Raw genomic sequence first — 25,272 nt, forward strand, 5'->3', positions numbered from 1 at the left:
GATGTTATCCTAGAGAGAGAGAGAGAGAGAGAGAGAGAGAGAGGAGGAGGAAGAGGAGAGCAGGGGAGGGGATGGGAGGGGCTGCCGAGCAACAGAGAGGAGGGGTGGGGTGGGCACGTAGTAAATGAGAGAGGAAGGATACTCCAGAGAGAGAGAGAGACAGGGGAGGTAGAGAGAGAAATCCACCATCCGTCCGGAGGAGAGAGAGAGAGAGAGAGAGAGTGGGGGAGAGAGAGACGGGGGAGGTAGAGAGAGAAATCCACCGTCCGTCGGGAGGAGAGGGAGAGAGAGAGAGAGAGAGCCGGCAAGGGAAAGTGGGGGCTTCCAGATGCCTTGATGGAGCATGGGCCAGGTTTTAGGATTCTCTCATTGCCGTGAGTCTGTCCTTCTGTCTGTCTGTCTGTCTGTCTGTCTGTCTGTCTCTGCTTATACCTGAGCCAGTTGTGTATTTTTAGATCTGTCCGCAGCATCCTCCTGTACTCTGTGTTTCTGCTGAGCATCATGTTCTTGCTAGCTGTTATGCTTCATAATGTGAGCTACAGTCGGCTCTCTCCTTCCCTCTGCTGTTCTCTGAAACACATGGTGGAAAGGGCTTTATGCGCTGCACTGTAGTGGCACTGCCGTTGTTGTTGTTGTTTCCATTGAGCTGTAGATGTGTGTGTGTTTGTGTGTGTGTGTGTGTGTCCTGTGTACAGTATGTATATCTGTGTATTGTTGCCTCTAGGTTGAAGTTTAAAAGGCTACGTTGCTGCAGTCCTATAGCTCCTCGATGACGTGATCAAATATCAAATCACAGACACTAGTTTTAGTTTGTCTGTGTCCGTATGGTCACTGTGATGATGCTGGCTGCTAGCTAATGTAGTGAAGGCCCTTTAGTCCTATATGGCAGTGCACAGTGAGCCGTTTTCATGATGCAGTTAAATAAGATTTTAATAATTTATGTAGGTCCATTTATTGATCAACCTTTACCCGTTAATGTACTGTATGAAACCAAAGAACAGCAGCTGTCCTCCATAGAGCATAATATTCTACCAATCTGTTCCCAGCTGAGGGTTAGGGGTTTTTCCTGTTCCCCTTCTTCCTTTGCATGCCTGTTCTTTCAGAGTCACTATTATAACATTATTAATTAGACGAGGAGTACCAGCAGCAACGTCATTTTATTATTATTTTTGTCTTATAGGTGTCCTTTTGTTGTTCAATCCCTGCTAATAGTCTTTGACTGCATTTTACTGAGCTCGTGTTGAAGTGGAGCTTTTTGTTTGTCTTCCAGAGGAGTACGGCTCAGTAGCTTCCACGCCAGACTCCACACCTCCGTGCACTGATGGTAAGACTTTACTCACTATAGGCCTACTCACTAGACTCACTCTTCTCACTGATGGTAAGACTTTACTCACTATAGGCCTACTCACTAGACTCACTCTTCTCACTGACGGTAAGACTATATACTCAAAGCCAGTGTTGATTATGTCCACTAATACTGTGACGAAAAATGTTCGTCGACTAGCTTTTTTCACGGACGAAAACTACATGGAAACGAAAATGAGAACTAAGCCATGATGACTAAAACTATAACTATAACTAAATATGTTGACAATTTCTTCAAATATAAACTAGACTAAAATGTTAGGAAGGGACTAGTGGACCACTAGAGATCCAGTACAAGTAGAAGACACAAGTCCTTTTACACTTGGTTGCATGCTGAAAATAGCCACAAGCTCACAAAATACATTTTAGTTTACTAAAACTAGACTAAGAACACTAAAACATTCCAGAGGCGACGAAAACTAGATGAAAACTATTCAAAAGACTATGACTAAAACTAAAATCAAAATGTGCTGTCAAAATCAACACTGCACTTAAGGTAACCAATTTAGACCTACGTAGAACACATGCGTTGTAATACCTTTCTACGTCGGGAACACTGTGTGTAGTTGATAATATATAGTATTCCATATACAGTATATCATCACCGTCGGGCAGAAACCTTGCCATATTTTTGTGTTTTTTTTGCGTAAATCAACGCCCTATTTGATCATACTACAGCGTCACACAAGCAAAGCGTTCTGAGCTTGTAAAAATGTTTTATATTATTTTAATTGAATCCTGAAAAGTAACAGTTTTATATGAGGTTTCCACTCGACAGAGACAATATAGCAGAATATATACTGTAGACGCTTTTCAGAAAACAATTAAACTTTGGTAGAGATTTAGGTTGTGTAAATCCCGGATTATAGTTTCCATGAAACAAAACAATGAAAAAGTGTGTGAAAGAAGTCTGCACGATTAGAGAATGTCGAAGAATCGTTATTTTGATCGTTTGCCTGTTATCTCTCCTTATTGTACCTTTAGTATCCTTTAGTTTTGGGTCTGAGAGGCTAATTCTCATCAAGTGGTGGTTCTGTGACTCAAAGCCGAATACAAAATGGGCCTACACACAATAAGTTGATGATGATGTCTGTACTATTATATGCTGAGGAGATGGACTTCCATCATTCGTGGCCCTTTTTATAATTTTTTTTACAATTGCTTGATGTTAGGAAAGACAGTGCTTATCAAAGACAGTTTCATCTTTTGATGTTTCACCTGTTTGTACTGTACTGTCACTCAGCGTGTTCGCACGGCTGTGCTTTCATCTCCTATACACACCTGTTCATCAGAGATCAAGCCAAACTATTCCTTTTGGGAACTCGTGCCGATGCTACTGTACAAAGCTAACGCTATTAACCACATGCTGTGCTGGCGCGCGCCGGTCTTCCGATTTGTGCGCGTGTTAGACTCCTTGGTCCGTGTTTCAACACGGGTCTGGTGGGTTAGCCGACATCGGCGCTGACCCCCTAGAGCCCGCTGTACGAGGTCCGGTCCCAAGCCCGGGCGGCGCCACGCGGTAAGGACGCACTGGGCGCCGTCCGTCCGGAACCACATGTACTACATGAAGTGTCCCTATCTTTAGTATCCATATGCTGGGGTGAACATTTTGGCAAAAACAGCTGATCTACAAGCCTCACGAACTGTCGCGACGTGCTGTGACTTCTGAGCTGGTTATTTTCTGCAAAGATAGCATAAAGCCCTGCAGACTCTGGTCAACAAAGTATTTAATGTACAGTAAAATAGTTTTGATTTTCCATTGGTCCAGGTGGAAACGACGAGTCTGAGCTGTACGAGCTGCAGACGGCCAGAGAGTGGTCCGACGACGGAGACGAAGACCAGGACGACGACGATGAAGGCCTGGCGTCGTCCCCGTCCTCCTGGTTCACGCCCCGCCAGAACTCCCTGGAGCTGACCTTCTCCTACATCGCCATCGCCGAGGCCGAGGCGGTGGGCACCTCGCGGCAGCTCCGCGACCGACGCAGGGCGGGCAGCGGCCGAGCGAGCCGCGCCGCCACCCCTGGCTTGATCCGCGCCGACACCCTGGAGACGCTGCTGGACCTGCCCGACGTGGAGTGGAACCCCCACGCCTTCCTCAGCCGCGACGAGGAGGAGGAGGCGGCGAGGAGGATGGAGCAGGAGCGCTCGGAGGAGAGGACGGCGGCGGGACGGCCCGGGACTCCTCCTCCTCCTCCCGTCCAAGCTCCTCCCCTTCCCCTGCGCCCGGAACTAGACGAAGACGTCCAAAGAGAGGAGAGAGAGACGGACGGCTCTCGGCCTCCGCCGCCTCCCCAAACCCCCCGTCCGTCCGCCACGGCGTTGGCCCCCCAGCAACACGGACCCCCCTCACAGAGCCTCCAGGGTGAGAGAAACGTGAACGAACGTCACGGGGATGAATTGGGTGATCATTATCCATGGGACTGGATTGCTGTTCATGTAGCCTCTGTACCCAGCCTTTTATTTTTGTTCGCTTTCGGCTCAAAAATGAAAGCCTGGTTGGAACGACACACATTTCCTGGCCTAGGAGTGGGAGGGAGTGAACTACGTTGCAGAGTTGTGTCGCTCGAAATATGGTGACGTCAGTTTTCTTCGCTGTTTTCTACCAGGGAGGGAGTAGTAGGGGGCGGGCACTCAGATCGGTGAACCAACATTATCCAGCGCTTGCTAGATGCACTACACGCCCCTCTAGACCAGAAAGTATGCTGGCCGGGCCAGGCTACTGTTCATGCAGGATCGGGAGGGGGTTAATTCTGGTTGTCTGTCTGTATGTGTGTCACCATGCTCTCCGGTCCTTGATATGACTGGGTGCAGAGTGTCACCGTGGGCCGGGGCGGGGCGGGCGGGCTGGCTAATGTGCTTTGACAGATTAACCGTGACCTTGACTGGGCACATGTCTCAATTATGGCTCCAACTGGGGTCCGGGGATCCCCAGGGGTCCTTGAGGGGGTTCCAGGGGGATTTTCAGCTACTACAAAAATGTTGTGCGTGCGTGTGCGTGTGAGCGTGTGACGGACTCTCTCACACTGACTATCAGGGTTAGATCATCTGTAAGGATGAGGTCATCCTCCGTCGCTACACTGCTGATCATGCAGATCTGTTAGGTTTACACTGACCTATAAACCACGGTCATGAAGCACCAAGTAAGTACATTTACTGAAGTGTTGTACTTGGGCACAATTTGAAAGTACTGAAGTACTGAAGTACTGCCGTAGTGAACGGCACTTCAGCAATACTCTCACATACAGTACGTGTCACCAGTGTTGATTTCGTAAAGACGAAAAATGTTCGTCGACTACCTTTTTTCATTGACGAAAACTAAATGGAAACTAAATAAAAACTAAGCTATGATGTCAACAAATAAAAACTAGACTAAAATATTAGGAGGGGACTAGTGGACAAGAGATCCAGTATAAGTCATTGTACAAAATTTGCATGCTGAAAATAGCCGATCTACAAGCTCACAACGCGTTGCGCGGCATCGAGGCCCGCAAAAATACATTTTGTTCGACTATATCAACTGTAGATTTAGTCTAAAATCTTATGATGTTTAGTCGACTAAAACTAGACTAACACTAAAACATTCCAGGTGACTAAAATGTGACTAAAACTAAATGAAAACTATTCAAGAGACTATATATGACTAAAACTAACAAAATTTGCTGCCAAAAACAACACTGTGTGTCACAGTGTATGACTTGGCCACCTGAACTGGCACACAATGTTGTGCGCTCCATGGGCACAGATATGTGGCCGTGGAATTCTCCCAAATGTAATAACGGTAAACACAAAAGTAATTAAAGAGTAATAAAAAATCTGCCCCACCTCAACCGGCTGTAACATTGATGAACCCATTAATGCATTACTGATTACCAATCCCACAAATTACGATTGTAAAATAGGCCGTCATGCATGAGTGCTTTTATGTTTGGTGCTGTCAGTATATTTTGAGGCCCATACTTTTGTACTTTTACTCAAGTAAAATTTGGAATACGGCCATACAGGACTTTTAAAACCCATTTGGACCTGAGGACGATTCTACAAATGTCTTCTAAATCCGAAAAACAGTTTTCTGTGTCAGTGCTGCTCAAACATTTTCATGTCAAGGACCCCCAGAATTATCTGTATTTGCCCACGGACCTCCATATGAAAATATGTTGTTCCAGGGACCCCCCCCCCCCCCCCCCCCAGGATCAAAGATTTGAGTTGAAAACGTTCGTGCTGAAAGAAATATATATTCCAAATTTGTGCCACATTTTCATGATTTTTTAAAAATAGCACATCTACAAGCTCTTAGCACGGCATTCGGCAAAAAAAAAAGCTGGAGTTTGCGCGATAGCAGGCTCTCAGTCAAATCTGGTTACATTTGTCCCCAGGTCTAAATAAGTAATTCCACCCCTGCTCTCTGTGTCCTTTAGTATTCAGCCAGCCAGATGGAGTCAGTAGCAGCAGTTTCCCGGCAGCAGCAGTCGCAGTCGCCGCCACGCCGCCCAACGAGCCGGAGTCTCCACTTGCCATGGAAACCAGCTCGGTCACGCTGCTCGCATCCGCGCGACCTAGAAGCGGAGTCAACGGAGACACGGCGTCCGCTGGTCAAAGCACTCAGGAAGAGCAGCCGGTCGGCGGCCATTGGTTCTCAGGCCTGGATCTACCGGAGGATCTGCCCGCATGCGTCCGCATAGCAGGTACAGTTGCACTTAATGTAATTATTGCACAACTACTCATGTCATGGAAGCCTTTATTTGGGGCCCGGGGTTCCCAAATATAGTTCCGCAAGATGCCAATTCACCATATTCACACCGGCGGCAATCTTTTTGCACTTAACACATTGTATGCTAGAGTTTTCTATTTGCTCAGGCTTGCTGGTGCTAAGCGATTAACATTGGACTTTTGAACTTTTTAGGGGCCCACAGCGAGGGGCCTCTTATAGCTAGAATCACATCGCATAAATAAAAAGTAGGCCAAACATGTCCACTTCAATTTAAAAAAAAAATTATGATTCTACCATCTTCCATTCTGGAGATATTGACCTTTTTCTAAAACCTGCTTTTGAAGGCACGCTGCTCGCTTGAAAAAACAGCAGAGATATGGAAGGTTGAAGTTGACAGACATTGACAGACAGATATAAAAATGAACACAAATAATATCATATACATACTACACACTGAATGAAAGCCCTGAATGTCTACTTTTAGGAGGAAAACAAATACACATGGTCCCATGTATAGTTTGTCAGTAATTGGCTATTGAATGCAGCTTGCGCCCACCAGAGAGGATTTCAGAAAATGCATGGACCAGAAGAACTATTATTCACAAAATAAGGCCTATAGCGAAATGTACATACTATATACCGTATGAAACAGAAGACTCTCTGCTTTCATAAGAAAAATACTTCTACTGTAATAATAATGAAAATCACACCCCTGTGAAGTGAGCAGTGCAATGTTGCGCAACATTGCACTGCTCACTTCACAGGGGTGTGATTTTCATTATTATTACAGTAGAAGTATTTTTCTTATGAAAGCAGAGAGTCTTCTGTTTCATACGGTATATAGTATGTACATTTCGCTATAGGCCTTATTTTGTGAATAATAGTTCTTCTGGTCCATGCATTTTCTGAAATCCTCTCTGGTGGGCGCAAGCTGCATTCAATAGCCAATTACTGACAAACTATATTTGTATATATTTGTATATTTGTTTTCCTCCTAAAAGTAGACATTCAGGGCTTTCATTCAGTGTGTAGTATGTATATGATAATAATTTATTTATGTTTATATCTGCCTGTCAATCTCTGTGACTTTAAACCTTTATAACTCGCTATGATAACTTCATGAGGAAATGCTCACTTCACAGGGGTGTGATTTTTATTATTATTACAGTATTAGTTTTTTTCTTATGAAAGCAGAGGGTCTTCTGTTTCATACGGTATATAATATGTACATGTCGCTATAGGCCTTATTTTGTGAATAATAGTTGGACCTGAACAACTGCATTCAATAGCCTGACAAACTGTACATGGGATCAATATTATGTATTTGTTTTCCTCCTAAAAGTAGACAATTAGGGCTTTCATTCAGTGTGTAGTATGTATATGACAATAATTTATTTATGTTTATTTTTATATCTGCCTTCAGAACGATAGTATAACGGTGAGATGCGTTACTGGATCGGTGAGTTTAGTGGTTGAGGTTGACATGTCTGGACATGTTTGAGGAAAGAAGCACAGGAGAGAGAGATGATCAAATAACTGGCTGCTTTGTTGGACAACGCTATCTTCACTTTGTTTGGGCAAAGAAGCAGAGATCAGCGATGGAAAAGAGTTTTATCCACGGCAGATAAGTAATGACGTATTATCGAGGGACCGCCATGATCAACTAACTGCCTGGGACCGAGGCTACGTTGTCACCAGCCAATGCAGCCATCGCTATCCGTTGTGTGATTGTAGCCTTTTTATTCATTATAATTGCAGTGATAAGACCTATATCACAGCCGGGCGTCTCTCTCGATACCGTGGATATAGCCTACACCCTACATCCACAATCACACAACGGATAGCGATGATGGCTGCATTGGCTGACGAAGACGTAGGCAGTAAGTTGATCATGGCGGTCCTTCGATAATACGTCATTACTTATCTGCCGTGGATATAAAGCTCTTTTCCATCGCTGATCGTGCTTCTTGCCCAAACAAACAAAGTGAAGACGCGATGGCGATACACACAACGGATAGCGATGGCTGGTGAAGACTGAAGACGTAGCCAGGCAGTTAGTTGATCATGGCGTGTGCCGTGTGCGTGTTGAAAACGTTATGAAATGGCGATCGTTGAAGATTATTCTTGGTTTATATACTGGCAGAGGGCAAATCGACACGACTGCGTTATATCTTTTTCCGAGAATGAGTGAGCGGTGCAAGGCGATCGCAAGGCGCAGTGGGGCCTGGGGGGGGGAACTCAAACTGCCAAAGCGATCAAGAGACTCCCCCCACAAAGCTTCCTCGGGAGAAACCATGTAGAAACAGGAGGGGAGGGGGAATCGAGTGTATTCACAGACACTAGAGTATGGGTAACTCCATTTTAGATGCCCTGACATCTGCGTTGGTCTATGCCGTTGCCGTGCAGACCCATACGTGTAATGGAGGCATTGGAGGAGGGAGCGTCTTCGCCACAGACAGACCTCTTTTCAGGAGGGAGGGGCTTTTTACTCCCGGATCACATATTGGAGCTTCCTGGAGACGAAAGCTGTTATTTTCTTCGGTGTCCTGGAGCATAGGACGTTGATGTACAGTAAGCAATAAAAAAACGTATAAAACGTATACATACGCTTCGCGCGTACGGCGTTCGATATTAATAAAGCGTATGGATACGTTTCCAGCATTTTTTGTGTTAAGTCATCATAACGTCATACAGTAGTTAAAGTGCCACCCGGGGTGGCATTTCCTCCCAACCCGCAAATATGACGTGAGAGCAAGATGGCGGATATGTGAATAATTATAGTCAATTTTGGGGCATTTTGGGAGCCGTCTTTATATCCCATCCCGTTTTTATTTAATTCTTACCTACCTGCTACGACACCCCTTCTCAAGCTGAAAATGTTTGGGAAGTACTACATTTGTTGTATTTGTTTTCTTCTCTCTTCATACAGTACATGTCTTGCTTATATTAGACTGACTCTATGCTAATTTAAACAGACCTTGTTGTTGTCACTGTAGTTGTTGCACTATTTTTGTTCCCTCTACACCAAATCTCGTCACCGAAAATAGCCAATCTACAAAAATAGCAAGCTTGTTGCAGATCTGCTATTTTCTGCAAATCCGTCCTGTGTCCCGGTCGTGGTCCACGAAGCCGAGTGTAAATCAATCAACCTTAATCAATACTCGGGCTAAAAGAAATATCTGGTTTCGCCTTCACATACCGTAAACGACCCCTGGCCACACACGGCGCTGCATGGACCCCAGAATAGGTCCAGAGTATTCCATTATATCTCCATGGTAACATGCCCATGGGATTATGAGTGATGATGGGCTAATCGTAGGAAGAATATATCCCTGGCCTGGCTGAGTGGTAAGTTGGTAACTATAGGATTTATAGCATGACTGCAGACTAGACTTCAAAGTATGTCTTCGTAGGCCCAGGCCGTAGCGTAACGGTCTGGGCACCGGACTGGTAATCCAGTCGCAGTGTGCCGCGGGTTCGACTCCCGGACCCGACACGGCCTTTACTGCATGTCATCCCCCCATCTCTCTCCCGTTTCCTGTCAGCCTACTGTCTGTCCCTTCAAAAATCAATAAAAGGCGTAAGCCGCAAAAAAAATATCTTTAAAAAAAAAGTATGTCTTCGTTTGCCATAGACTGGCATAGAGAGAGGATGCAAGGCCAGGTGTCTGTCTGTGTGTTTGCACAATGTGCATTGTGCACAGCACTCTGAGAGAGAGAGAGAGAGAGAGAGAGAGAGAGGAGAGGGGGAGAGAAACATGACCCGGAGAGTTGAAATCAATCCTGTCTTCCAATATGGTGCCAACACTTGAAGTGGAATGTCACTCACTGTTCTTATTTTAGTGGCCCAGGGTTGGATGCACATTCCAGCCTCAGTTTGTGGTGATTTATGGGTGGTGTGTGCTTGGTGACAGCTAGGGAGTCAGGGTGGATTGAGTAACTAGTACACTCGAGTGAATACAGTTAATCCATGTTGGGCAACGTTACACCCGTTACACAGCCAATACCATCTTTTACCATCAGGGCGACGGTACATGGTACCTTCTCTGCAGGCTAGGGCTTCAAGATTGTTTGTTCCTATAAGTATAGGACTTATGAACAAGCAGGCCCCGTCTCAGTTCCGTGCATAAAGTGTGATGTGATGCCTCTTGGAACTATGACTGGTGGCCTTCTGTTGGCATAGTTTCTTTATTGTCAATGTACTGTGTGATCTGTTTGTTTGTATATCCTGATGACTGCTTGGCACAAAACAAATTTCCGAAAGGACAAATAAAGTATCTATCTAAAATATAGGATAGTAACTTGGTTATATAGCGGAATATTCGCTTCAGCAATTCACTATGGGAGCACTCCCTCTGAGCGCGACAAGTCACTTTACTTGTTACTGTTCTCAAAAAGTAACGGCAATCCTAAAAGTAACTATTTACGTTACTAGTTAACTTTTTTTTTTTTTTTTAAGATATTTTTTTGCGGCTTACGCCTTTTATTGATTTTTGAAGGGACAGACAGTAGGCTGACAGGAAACGGGAGAGAGATGGGGGGATGACATGCAGTAAAGGCCGTGTCGGGTCCGGGAGTCGAACCCGTGGCACACTGCGACTGGATTACCAGTCCGGTGCCCAGACCGTTACGCTACGGCCTGGGCCACTAGTTAACTTTTGCGTACTTTTTTTTCTCCCTTCAATATTCATGTATTTTCCAAAATACAAAAAAACGACAACTGAACTTTCACCTATTGTAGATCAGTATGATGAAAAGCAGTAGATATAGGAAGCAACAACGACATACCTTGAAATCATCTTTCTGCAGCAGACAGGCTCAACATGATCGGGAACAACCCGCCTCCATGTTAAATTTGGTGCAGGCATCCTGTCTGGGAAAAAAACAAACAAAAAGCAGTTTAAAAGGTTGTTTCAACCCATGGATTCATTTTGGCAGACTGTCAGAACTACAGACAGACATCTCTAGCATTAACAGGACTATTTGTTTTTATATATGATACAGAAAAAGGTAATAATTGAGGAGCCGACATGGGGAGAGCAACGGACTTGAACTCATGCTTCCTTCATGCCTGAGTGTCCAAGTTGCTCCTGAGTTTCCCTGGTTGGACGTATAGCGCGTGGAAGGAACACGTTATTCCAACCAGTTCCTTTCCCCTCCATCAGGCGCCCCGGCTGGCCAGGGGGAGGCAGTTTAGAGACCAGGATTAACCTTTTAATCCTCTAAAATTGTCATCTATTATCACTCCAACAACGACTGTTATGCTGGAGGAGGCAAGCAGTCTGCTACAGTTACTGTACATACTGTAGTACAGTGGTTCCCAAAGTGGGGGTGATGGTCCATGAAATTAAAACAGGTTGAAAATCACTGCTAGAGCCATAACAATCTTCTCTTATGGCATATCTATTCAAATGGGGGTCCGTGGGCTACTTAGTGTCAATTTGGGGGTCCTCGACGTGAAAAGGTTTAGGAACCAACCACTGGTACAGTATAGTACTGTATAGGCCTATATAGTAATACAATTAAGCATATCGTGGCTGTAGGGAGGAAACCTTATAACTCAATTTTTGAGGTTTTAGATTTTTGTATTAATCAGTGCTATTGAACACCCTTTACGTCTGTGTGTTTCGAAAATATTGAACCAATGGAAAGTAGTAAAAAGCGCTTTGGACAAAACCTCTTAACTCCATTGGACCCTCAAAATGTCTGCTAAAACAGCTAACTCCACCACCTCTCCCCCTCTCATGGAAGTAATTGACAATATATAAAGTTACACCACCAACTTTGATGAGGCAGTATTGCTTTGTTTTAAATATATAAGGTTTTCTTTATTTCCTGAAAAAATTATATTTTTAATTTCCTGAAAAATGAACATTTTGGAGTTATGAGGTTTCCTCCCGACAGCAGAGATAATAGTTTAACTCCGTGAACACCTTGGTACTGTAGTAGCATCGTCTGCACCCCTCGCCCCCACCCCTCCTCTCTCTGTAAATAGTCCCTTTGATGCTACTTGTAGATTTTCAAAGCGCAAGAGTAAAATATGGCCAGTACAGAATTCATTCAGTACTGTACAGTTTGTTGATCTGACCCCCCCTCCCCATGACAAAGCGCCAGCGCTCACCCAGCAGTCTGCCATCACCCAGGCGGATGCGTGCAGCGACCTCGAACCTCAGGGTGTCTTACTAGTATGTATTACTAATGAATTGAGTACAATGGACCACAATGAAGTCCGCCATGTTTTAGGTTTCTGTTCGGAAGCAGAGTATTGCTTGACGTCATCACAGACGTCCTTGAATGCTCGCTTCTGGCTTTAGGAAAAAAACCTTCTAATTGATAGCGCAACCTAATCCAAGATAAAAGGAATACCACGAGTGCATATTATTTCAGAGTTTAGCTTTAAAGCATTCCGATGTCAATTTCGAATCTATTTTTGTAGTGAATGCTATTGTTGTCATTGAGGTATTAATTTCTTAAGCTTGAATAGTTGTATTTTATTTATATGTTTAGCTTTTGTTAGTGTTGAAAGGGAGTCGGGGGGTGGGGGGGGGTCTGTTAGGGGGGGGGGGGGGGTGCGGACTGTATTATTTTCAGCTGTCAGTTCTTGTGGACTGCTGACAAAGCAAGGGAGAGCCAAAAAAAGCTCAGACCAACAGGGGGGCAGCTCGGTGGGCCAGAAGCACAGGCAGAGACAGAGAGAGAGCGTGACGGCGTGTGCGGATAAACACTGGAGCACTAAGACCACCAAGATGGCCAGCAAAGGTGAGACCCTATAGGCTTAAAGAGAAATTAAGGGGATCATTTAATTGAGACAGTGGTGTCTGTCAACCATGGTGATGGCGCTTGTATTCGGCATACGCTCGCTGTCGGGCAGCGCTGGCTATAGAGTATAGTTGCTATAGACTGAGGCTATAGCAACCTGGGGTGTAACGGCACTTCTGTGGTCCTGGATTATACTGTTTTTTGCTTTGTGCCTTGTTGTGGTTTTATAGTCTGGCAGTTGACCATTGCATCCCTATTCCTGGGGCGAACATTCGGACTAAAATGGAAGATCTACAAGCGTTTTGAGCCTGTTACTTTGGACAGAGAGACTTGGTGTGCAGAGGGAAGGGAAGTACTAGTTTGGACCCCTGGGGGACACCCGTCAACAGAATACAGTATAGGTGTAAGGGACTGTTTGCAGAAGTGTTAGGGATCTCATTTGTAAAGTCCTGGGGAAATACGGTAGCATGCTAGCAGCCAGTGTGTGACTGCGTGTGTTTTCTGGTTTTGTTTTCAATTCAGTAGACTACGTGTGTCTTATAACTTGTACTAACTAACTGTGGTGTATTTTATTTGGCCGTGGGCGTCTGGTCTTGGTGTGTGTGTTTTTTTTATATGCTGTTGTGAGACCGCCGTAGTAGCCTGTAGTGTAATGAGTTGAGCAGCTGGTTTCTCTCATTTTAACACCTCCTCTATGGGTTGCAGAAATTACACGTAGAGAAGTTCTGAAGGGTGTCGATCCTCCTACTATTTATGTTAGCACCTAGCATGTTAGCACCTAGCATGATCTAAATTGGCTGAGCGGTGTTTTGATGGAGGACATTATGCAGTAGGGTGTCTGTTCTGAACTGACTGAGGCAATGTGTCAATGAACTCTCAGGATCTTTCAGTGTATAGAGGATAACAATATTACAGGTCAGCTAAGGGTGATTTGTAACCCGCAGCACAGGTCAGACTAACGGGAGGTCAGACTTTAAGGGCAGTCCCCGTTCTGCCTTCAAGATGATTTGCTTGAGCCTTTTAGAAAGTTAGCATAAATGGAGGGGGAGGATATCTTTACAGTACACAACAAATGTTAATGTAAAATCACACCCGTGTGAAGTGAGGGGCGCTCTTATTATCGTACATATGCCCCGAGCTGAATTACAACTGTTGAACTGTGTGAAAGAAAGAAAGAAAGTTACCCATTGTATTTTATTGTGTACAATGTCTACCTCCGTACATCCAAATGCAACTGCAACTGCCCAGTGTTTTGAATTGACAGCAACACAATCCCATTTCAATCAGCATGCAGGATACTGTGTGTGTGCACTGCATCCTATCGTGACAATGGACAGGTGTGTGTGCACTGCATACAGAGATTGTGCATTACATTCACACATTCACACACACATTCATACACCGATGACAGCGGAAACCAATGCAAGGCACCAACCAGCACATCGGGAGCAATTAGGGGTTCAGTGTCTTGCTCAAGGACACTTCGACACTAACTCTGGGGGAGCCCGCAGGGTTCGAACTGGCAACCTTACGGTTACCATCCAGCCACTCTACCCCTGAGCCAACGCCGCCCCATGACAATGGACAGGTGTGTGTGTGCACTGCTTCCTATCGTGACAATGGACAGGTGTGTGTGCCAGGGATGTGACGTGACAATGGACAGGTGTGTGTGCCAGGGATGTGACGTGACAATGGACAGGTGTGTGTTCACTGTGCACTAGGGCTTTAAGCAACTAGTCGACTAGTAAATACACTAGTCGACCTTGTTGGTACTAGTTGAAAAAAAAACGCATTTTTTTTAAATGTATGACTATTATTATAAATTATTAATAATTAATACATTATTATTATTATTATTATTATTATTAATATTCATATTTTTTTACATAATAGGTAGGCCTATAGTTAAACAACTATAGTCGACTATAGTCGAAACTAGTCAACTAGTGGAAGTGAAAGCCCTAGTGAGCACTGACTGCATGTTATCGTGACAATGGACAGGTGTGTGTGTGCCAGGGAATCAGGGACGTGACGTGACGTGACACAGGGTAACTATGAATAGAATGTTTATACTGTAAATAGGCCGCCTGCTGGTTGGAATCTCTGTCAGTGACCCCCCCCCCCCCCCCCTTACAGACACATGCTGAATAACAATGACCACAGACAGACAGACAGACGCACTTAATGCCTGCCCAGCCCACCATTATTGGAGGCACTTACAGCTGAGCTATCATGACATATCATTAGGCATAAGGCTGGCTGGCTGGGTGGGTGTTTGTACGTACGAGGCGAGGCTATTGTTAGGAGAGTCGCGCATTATCTCAACGAAAGCCGTCTGGTCATTTACGTTAAAGTATATAATGACAGTTAGGGCTGGGCAACATGTCAATTTTATATTGTGGGTAAGGGCTAGTTGTGATAATATGAGAATATATCCATCTTTTCCTGGTTTCAAACTATTTTCAATGCGAAGCCAGTTTCAAAGTTATTATTATTATTATTATTACATTATTACACATCTCTCTGTTTTTACTAAGCATCGTTTAGGTGCCGTGGTCACCTCTTCACCCAAAACTGTGAATTGGGTGGGTGGGTGGGTGACCACCGCGGTGTGACGTCATGTTGTGGTTTTCGGCGGTCACCTTATCACCTAAAACTGGAGCATGAAAAGACTTTTATTGGGTGACAGAAATTTAAGGCAGCCGGGGGGCGTGGAGGAGGAGGAGGAGGAGGAGGAAGAGGTTGCTATGACGTCTGGCAGCAGGTGCTACAGAAGACAACATTTAAATGAGTCCCTCCTCCTCCTCCTCTAACCTCTTCTTTCAGGGGGTTATATTTAGTTGAACGCCCTCCGCGGCCAGCGGCCTGCGTCAGTCTGTATCCTAGAAATCCCTCTCCGTCATAACGTGCGTGTCATTGACCTACGATAACCTTGGCTTGATCGCTATTAATGGCCTTGTTGTTTACTTTCACTTTGACATCTTCAGTAACGTTCCAGCGCACGCACGCACACGCACACACACACACAAGTTTATTACTATAGAGGGTATGCGCGTGAGTCGTGACATCATCATACCAGGAAGTTATGCGGGAACACTTACCAAGTTACAAAAAACTACTTACTGGCCTTTACAACTCATACATCTAAACTTAAAAGTCCTATCTGATTGCATTAAACGATATTAAATGACGTTACACTGACTTTGTCACTCACTTTGTCACTCGATCTGCCATTCACTTTATGGATGCGCATACCCTCTATACTTAATGGGAGGACATGTTTACGTTATGTTTTCAAATGTTTGGCATTTCACACTTTAAACTGATGCCGAAAACACGACACCTATAAATCGGGTATAATTCCAACCCCAACTTTAAAATGTCTAACCCTAAACCTAACCCTAACCTGAATCGTTTCCTAATTGTAACACAACTCTTTTTGCTCTTAAACATAAAACAACAATTTATCTTGTGAAGAACAGGAAAACGGTCCTCACACTGACTATATCTCAAGTTCTACTATTTACTCTTCAGGACATTTGTCACTTACAAATATAGTAATACAAGTACACTGCACGCACGCATACACACACACACACACACACACACACACACACACACACACACAGGATGACATTAGGACCCGATTGGAAACGAGACCGCAAGGACTTTTGGTGCTATCCTTTTAGACTAAAGTGCCTCGCAGAGTCGAACGTAATCGACTCAGGAACACATACGCAACGGAGGGTGAGAGAAATGTCTCCGTTGCGTTGCGTCAGGGACGTGATCCGTCTCGTTCCGTGGGGTTGAGATCTGATCCCGAGCCTACGCAACCATATTGCTTGCGTTGCGTACCTCGCGTCGAGGACACCCTGCCCACAGAAGTGTTGGACTGTTTACATGACTCCATTTCCAATTCCAATGTAAGAACAGCTAGTGTGAGCCTCCACTGTCCTACATCGGAATGTTGTGAATCGGAGTTTTGTGGATCTGTGAAGCGTTTGGCCTTTGGTGGTGAGGTTAAACGTATTCTCATTACACGTGAGAGTACAGCAAGTGGAGGCGTAGAACCACCGCGTTGTAAGCTTGTAGATCTGTCCATGTTGAGTGTTTTTACACACCAATATAATATTCTTATTTTGATCATAAGACCCAATTACTGAATGCCAATCTCCAGGTTTTCTTCAGGAGATTATTTTAGTTATTTACCGTCTATGACTCTATGTACAGTATGGCACATTATGAGTTCACTAGTGTTCTGATTTAGGTTTAGGTTTATTTATTTAGCACATATTATAAAAAATACATATCAAAGAACAAAAATACAATGCCAAGGTATGGAAGAAGCCAGCTTGATTAAGCAGATTAAAAGATCATTAAGAACAATACAAAAGTCTACAAGTTGGCAAAGGGAGCAGCTGTGCAATAAATAAATAAAAACACAGACTGGACAAAAAGGGGAAATAAACAATACAACAACAAACGCCATCTGGCCATATGGCCTATAGAGTCTCCATGGGTGAGGATAGGCTAGAGTTGCAGGCGAGGAGAACATATGTCAACAAACACAGTTTATTACAGAGAATGTTTTATCTGCAAGGACCCCCACAACTGTGTACAAATGGAACCCGTAAGGGCTCTTTTCCATTTCCATTTGTATACTCCATAGACTGTAAAAAATATGGACAAAGCGTTCCCCGGGTCTAACATGGACGTAAAATGAAGCCTGTTATTCCTGCACTGTAAGTCGCCATCTTTCTAGATCCGTTTGGGCCCATCTGGCCATTGGCTGGCTCCGTTTGGGCCCAGCTGAGCCATTGGCTGCCCAGACAACGAGGCGGGACTTCCCCCCTTCCTCTCCGTTGGTTTTTATTTTGACTCGAGTGGGTGGGGACTCCCGATCATAGACTGTAACGGTAGCCACGCCCCTCAGAACATACGCGACTTTATGGTCATTTATTTTATAAATGGGACCATAATTTTCCAAAAAGAATATTATGACATTAGAAATGAGACTTTAAACTAGTGACTGGAAGCAGAAAGTATTCATGACCATGTTTATTAAGGTAATACAGTCTAGGTGAAGTTGGGCCCAAATACATGGACTTCTATGGGGCTATGGGTTTTTCTGGGTCCAGTGACAGACAGCGCCACAACAGGCCATTATATGAACTTTCAGGAGTTTCAGGCTTCACAAAATATCTGTCTGACTGCCCCCCTGGTATACGCTCAGAGTTAGACCTGTTATGGTAATTCAGGGCTAGCTCTTCATGTCTTTCTGGTATATAATTGTCTACTCATTTTGTATACAGTGTGTACAGTAGATAGATAGATAGATAGATAGATAGATAGATAGATAGATAGATAGTTTATTTGTCTCTGTCATGGTTTATCCAACATTAAAGAAAAGGGGTTGACATGATACAATTGACCGAAAAGGAAAGGGCTGAAGCCGAAGCTTATTATGCCCACCTTTTTGAGATTTCAGTAATGTCCGACAGTCTGTGGCAAAAATGGCAATTTTGGCAGAGATGTCTACCTAACCCTAACCTGCTCCGTCCGTCCCCCCCCCTGTGTCTCTTCCAGTGATGGATCTGATCTACTGGAAGGACACACAGCGCTCCGGCATGGTGCTGACGGGCCTGGTGGTGGGTCTGCTGTCTCTGTTCCAGCTCAGCATCATCACCGTGTTCTCCACGCTGGCCCTGGCTGTTGTGGCCGTCACCATCTCAGTGCGCATCTACTACCAGATCCTCCACGCACTCAACTGGGGCGACGGAGAGCATCCCTTCAAGTAAGACCTGTCTGTGTCTGTGTCTGTGTCTGTGTCTGTGTCTGTGTCTGTGTCTGTGTCTGTGTCTGTGTCTGTGTCTTGGCTGTCTGTTGCATGGATCTATTCTAAATTCTCAACGATTTTTCAAATTAGTCAAGAACTATGTCAATGTCAGCTCAATCGCTGCTCTCTCTAGGTTCTATGGATCCAATTACAAACGCTTCACTGCATGGGATGTAGTCGATTGCAGATGCTGACGTCTGCCGGTGCAAGCCCACATTAGATTAACACCAATATGCATGTATAAATGTGAAATGGAATAGGGCATGCCTCTAGTTTATTATTTCTGAGAAGAGGCAGCAGTCCAGTCTCATCCAGGTTTTCCCGCTGGCTGACAATACAGTAAGGATTAGGATTATACTTTTGCAGTAATAACTTTAAATGTATATATCGCAAGCTATTTCAAGGCATGGTACAAATAAACAGATCAGCCAAATAGTCCTGTACACAACATTGTATGAACAAAAACTAGCAATACAAACATATAATTAAAAACACATATTAGCCTTATTAAATTTACAAATACGGTAATATAATACTTGTAAAAAGAAGCAAGTACCAATAATGGTGGGCAAGTTGACGTTCATCCAGAGTTCAAACCCATGCAGTGAAGCATCCTCGCACTGACAAGGTGCTACGTGTTTTTAATCATTCTTTGTTTGCTCTGTCGCTGTAAGCTGTAATTCACCTTGAGCAGATCATCACTTAATAAATAACGATCATATAAATGTGATATAGAACGCATTGTGACTGAAGCTGGACACGAGCCTACTGGCAGCGCGACGCGACGCGAGGCTGAGAGATTTATATCAAGTTTAAGTCATAACAGAGTCTCGTTAATGAGAACAGGCTGCGTCATGTTGCCACATATACAAACCTCTGGGTCCACTTTGGGACATTTGGGACTTATTTATTCAAGACTCGTCTTGTGTCTTTTCTTCTGTAAAATATGACTGTGTTGACGGGTTTACAGTCAAAAGTGTTTCTTGTTTTACGCGATTCTTTGCCTGCCATTTAACAGTAATATAAGCGCCATGTGGTTGTGTCATGTGATCCATCTGTAATCCAGGATAATTGTTCAGAAGTAACAAAGACAAAAAAATTACCAAACGAGAGTGTGTGTGTGTGTGTGTGTGCGTGTGCGTGTGCGTGTGCGTGTGCGTGTGCGCGTGCGCGTGCGCGTGCGCGTGTGTGTGTGACATAGCGTCAACACTCATAATTAACACAGTAAGTGTTTTGTGTGCTGGCTTACGTTGCCGTGGGAACAAGTTGAATGAATTGAAGACACTTTAACCCTAGCGTGTCATTATAGGCTAAACATAATAATAATAAAAGCTTGTATAGATCAGCTATTCAACCGACGTCTATGACCCCTCCATGACTAAACCCATTTGTCAACAGTGAACAATGATTTATGCGAGAACTATGGAGAAAAGATACACAGAAGTGGATAGGCATGAGAGAGACAAAGAAGGAACTGTTGCTAATTGAAAACACTGTGTCTCTCCTCCACCCAGAACATACCTGGACCTAAACACTGTGTCTCTTCTCCACCCAGAACATACCTGGACCTAAACACTGTGTCTCTTCTCCACCCAGAGCATACCTGGACCTAAACACTGTGTCTCTCCTCCACCCAGAGCATACCTGGACCTAAACACTGTGTCTCTCCTCCACCCAGAGCATACATGGACCAGTGGACACTAGTACTAAATACTGTGTCTCTCCTCCACCCAGAGCATACCTGGACCTGGACGCTAGCCTGAGCGGAGAACAGGCTCAGCACTATACGCGGAAAGCCATCGTTACGTTCCTGTCTGGCCTCGACACTCTGAGGAACCTCATCTTTGTTGGAAATGTCTTCGACTCCCTTAAGGTAACTTAAACTAGTAACTACAGTATGTGTTTTATGCTCGAGTCAGGTTTCAGTTTACCTGGAGCTCAGATGTCATATTTTCACCAAAAGTGGTTTTAACACACAGCCCGTCAGAACCGTAGTTAAGGATATTTATTATTTGGCTCTTCAAAATAAGGGTTGTGTGCGATAAAAGCATGGCAATGCACGATAGATAGATTAATTAATGCTGGCGGCAAAACCTAAGACTCACCTCGTGGCCCTTGCATGGTTCCACTATATATAAATGCACCATTTACCATTTATTGTCTCCACCAGGCCGAAGGCATGTGGGGAGAGTATGTTTTGCACTCCGTCCGTCCGTCCGTCCGTGTGTCCGTCCGTCCGTGTGTCCGTGAGCAGCTAATCTCGGCCACCGTTAACCCGGTCGATGCCACATTTTGCACACACACTCCCTGGATGCCAACCATGAACCTCTGCCCCAAACTTTCCAGAACGGCCTGTTATAGCGCCACCAGGAGGTTGCTTTGTGCACAGTACACCTACAGATTTTGTCCAAACATCACGCAAATTGGTACACAGTCTCTCTAGAGCCATTCAACGAAACGGGTCTTTCAGATTTCTCACACTCCATCCTGATTGGTTAACATTGGCTTCCAAAGTTCACAGGAGTGCTCAGTTTCAAACAAAATGCTGCAAATCATGAACACATCGCGTGATTTCCGTGAAATTGTGCACCCACATTCCCACTAGGCCGAGGACGAAATGCCACATGAACAATTTCAACTCAGCCTCAAGGTGGCGCTATAACTGGCCGAAAAGTGTTTTTACCTCTAACTGCACGGATCTGTGGATAACTTTGTATGCCAACTCCCTAGAGGCCAAGGAAAAACCTTTGCCTGGAATTTTTCACATCTGCTCTTTATAGCGCCACCAGGAGGCCGACATATGTAAAACACATTTTCTATTATTACTCCTTCACATTTTATCCAAATTTCACGCAAATCGGTACACATGATCTCCATAGTCATGTGATCAAGACAGGTTTTTTTTATTTCTCATATTCCATCCTGATTGGCCACGATTGGCTCCTACACTTTTCAGGAGTAGCCCGCTTTGTACAAATCGCCACAACTCCTCAACGCAGCGTCCGATTGCGATGAAACTGTGCACGCATATTCCCACTAGGCTGAGGAAGAAATGCCACTTGACAGTTTTCAACAGCCTGATGGTGGCGCTACAACAAGCCAAGTCGCGTCATGCACTCGCACACACACACACACACACACACACACACACAACCGGTCGATGCCACATTTTGCACACACACTCCCTGGATGCCAACGATGAACCTCTGCCCCAAACTTTCCAGAACGGCCTGTTATAGCGCCACCAGGAGGCCACAACCTGACCTGCCCTGGTGGAGACCTGTGCCGATTGGCACTTTATCTTTGAAGATCTGTGGTTAAGTTGAGACTTTTCTAAATGGCAACAATATAATGTATAATGAAAACATTTGTATTCCAAACCTAGCTGCACTAACTGCCGTAGTTTGGGCCTTTCTCTGCAGTGCATGTGAGTCGCCTCTGTAACCAGAGGCGACTCCCAGGGGACGAGACATGTGATATCACATCACACGCACCGCACAAGCCTCAGCTGGCCGAAATGAGTGGCTTGCATGTTCTCTGGTATAACACTACACAGCTGGTAGTACATGTTCTCTGGTATAACACTACACAGCTGGTAGTACATGTTCTCTGGTATAACACTACACAGCTGGTAGTACATGTTCTCTGGTATAACACTACACAGCTGGTAGTACATGTTCTCTGGTATAACACTACACAGCTGGTAGTACATGTTCTCTGGTATAACACTACACAGCTGGTAGTACATGTTCTCTGGTATAACACTACACAGCTGGTAGTACATACAAACAAATTGTAGTAATGCTATATTTTCAATAACATTTTTGCGTTGGGAATTGCTGGAGTAGATAGATATGTCTACTGTATTATACCAGCCCCATTTAGGCCTGAATTCAAAAATTAAAAAATAGCAGACCTACAGGCTCGTAGCGCGCCACTCGGTGGCGCGCTATGAGCTTGTAGATCTGCTATTTTTCAATAGTTAAAACACCAAAAAAGGGTTCCTGTACAGAATGGGCTAATATACTGTTCAAAGAAGTGCGTGTGTATATATTTATTTGTAATTAATAGCAGGCAGCAGTGTGTGACATAACAAATTGAACGCTGGAGTCATGACCCGACGTGCGATGCGACTGCCTCATCTCCAGTCTTAATCCCCTTAAGTCTTCAGGAACCTTCTGGTCTCCCTCCTGATCTGGATGGTATTTGACATGATACACAAGTGGCTCTGTGCGGAGAGGCAGGGGGAGAAGGTCAGCTCCCTCTGCGTCGTCCGAGAGACGGGTGTCCTGTTTCAGAGCACTGTTTCTATGGCTGAAGGCGATACTGCAGTGTCACATACATACACAGTTACACACACATGCCCCTTTGCGGTAAACACATTTCTGTGCGTATAACTACGTTAAACGTCTGTTCCTAATCACGGTGAATCTCTGGATATTATTATGCCTAATTTTGATGCGGGGCCTTTATATGGTCTCTGGGACCTAGTAGCTGTTGTGCAGACGCCACAGAGGGCCGTTCCCACAACCCGGTGCCAAGTATCTGGCTCTTTGTTGCTCTGCTGCTGCAAATGGACTGCTGTCTATAAACCAGCGACATGAAAGCCGCACGTAGAACAGCGATGTGGGGTAGGTAGGTAGAGGGGGGGGGGCAGGAGTGCATATTCACTCTTTTTGAGTGGTGCAACCACTCCAAGGAAGGAACGGCAATGTCCGTCCCTATGTGACTATGTTTAGAGTACTAGTAGGTGTGAAAGTGGCGCTGTTGTGCCAGAAACAGAGACAGAGAGATAGTGTTGCACTGTTGCCTGCTAATTACAGAGAGAGAGAGAGAGGGGTGCAGGGGTAGAGGGGAGTTGCACCATTTAGTTCACACAGGTGTGATTTTTCAAAGTCTAGAGAGCCAAGCTCAGAGTCCAAAAGGGAAGCATGCACATCTCAAAAAGATTCTACAGGTGCTGAACAAAATTACAGGTGCTGAATCAGAATCAGAATCTGAAGGTAGTCCGTGCACACCGATCTCAAGCTCCCGTGCACTTTATTAACAGAGCCTTTAGTTTGGACCATTGTGGGTCGACGTCAGGTACGGTAACTGAAAGGAAAGGAAAGGTACCATGTTTACCCAGGGTAACTGGACTAAGCTCAAGAACCTTGTTTACAGCCAGGCCCTGCTCATAGAACATTTCATGGTAGGGGTTCAATGCCTTGTCCAAGGGCACTTCAGCGGTGGTAATTTTAACGTGCCGGTCCGTGGATACGAACTAGCGACCTTCCGATATCAAGACCGCTACGCAAACCGTTCGGGCCACCGCTGCCCCATACCTGACGTCAGGTATGGTACCAGACGTCAGGTATGGGGGTCCGCTGGGGTACCACTGTTCTAGACTAGAGAGCCAGGCTAACCGCTGCTTTGAAGTCTCTAGGCTGCTAATCAGAATAATGCTTTCTTCTTCCTCTTCCTAGTTCCTGGCTCTGATGTACCTGATGACATTCTTGGGGAAACTGTGCAATGGCCTTACTCTGCTCATCATCGGTGAGAAACTCACAGTCACACCCGCAGACATGAAAATAACATATAATGGAACCCGTTGATTTATTGAATGCTTGTCATGTAGCTTTAGATGGGTGGTTCTCAACCTGTGGGTCGGGACCCACGTGATTTGGGGGGGGGGGGGGGGGTGGGTGGTGTCCCCAGATGACAGCAAAGTGCCTTTTAAGACCTTTGTAATACCTCAAAAGGAAAGAAAAGCAAAAGACCCCAACAAACTATACTATAAAAACTGGTCGAACATTGGCCAAATTGTAACATAAGAAGAAGAAATAGGCAAAGAAAATAGCCAATGTCCAAGCTTGTAGATCGTCTGTTTTGCACAATATTTATCCGTGGAACCGAAAATGGAATGCCCCAACTCCTACATTCCAAGTGCTTGTCAGGGTGGGGGGGGGGGTCCTTCACGGCCTGAAAAGGTTGAGAATCACTGCTTTAGAGATGCCCCGCACAGCTCATGCAATACATTGCGATCCAATGCTAATAAAACACACTTCCCTCTTCATTTACTCCCCAGGTATGATCGCTCTCTTCTCTCTGCCACTTTACTACAGACAACGCCAGGTAAACTGCAGTAAACTGACGTCACCTCCACTAATGCCTTCGTGTTCACATGTTTTCCTGTTATCTTTACATATTTGTCTTGTATTACAGGAACAGGTGGACAGTGTCTTGGCAAAGATCCATGCCCAAGTTGACAACGTCTTGGACATGTAAGTGTGGCGCCATCTCCTGGCACAAGAGTTCCATCAATTGAGTTCCACAGGACATTTTTTTCCCACTGAAGAAACTTTGCTAAACTGTAGTCCTGCCTGGGTTTCCAGAAAGTGGCATATATATACCCGTTCTCCGTTCCGGTTCATTTTCCTCGCATAGCTTTTGTTTAATTGGCTCTAGTCTGTAGCACTTTATAATTGGAAACACACGTAAGGTCATTCGTTTCTAGTTCAAATTGTTGCTGAAACAATCAAACAATGTTAGGGGAAACTGAACAGGAAACTCAAACTGGGGCTACAGTTGCGTACGTACACTACAGGACCTGTTTCTGTTCGTCA

The 25,272-nt window shown here is 44.8% G+C and overlaps 1 protein-coding gene across 1 annotated transcript in view; it reads left to right on the forward strand.

Moving 5' to 3' along the window:
• The first annotated feature begins 328 nt into the window (after nt 1-328).
• Nucleotides 329-25,272, forward strand: part of rtn2a (reticulon 2a) — a 28,671-nt gene continuing 3,727 nt past the window's right edge. The window contains exons 1-10 of the mRNA XM_083772482.1: nt 329-374; nt 1,271-1,324; nt 3,134-3,727; nt 5,781-6,047; nt 12,697-12,831; nt 18,418-18,625; nt 20,402-20,540; nt 24,133-24,202; nt 24,735-24,781; nt 24,872-24,930. Of these exons, the coding sequence (XP_083628608.1) occupies nt 344-374; nt 1,271-1,324; nt 3,134-3,727; nt 5,781-6,047; nt 12,697-12,831; nt 18,418-18,625; nt 20,402-20,540; nt 24,133-24,202; nt 24,735-24,781; nt 24,872-24,930 (1,604 nt within the window). The 5' untranslated portion in view covers nt 329-343. The remainder of the gene's footprint in view (nt 375-1,270; nt 1,325-3,133; nt 3,728-5,780; nt 6,048-12,696; nt 12,832-18,417; nt 18,626-20,401; nt 20,541-24,132; nt 24,203-24,734; nt 24,782-24,871; nt 24,931-25,272) is intronic.

The sequence above is a fragment of the Protomyctophum parallelum genome, assembly GCF_964188405.1.
Source record: "Protomyctophum parallelum genome assembly, chromosome: 9".
Classification (NCBI taxonomy): Eukaryota; Metazoa; Chordata; class Actinopteri; order Myctophiformes; family Myctophidae; genus Protomyctophum; species Protomyctophum parallelum.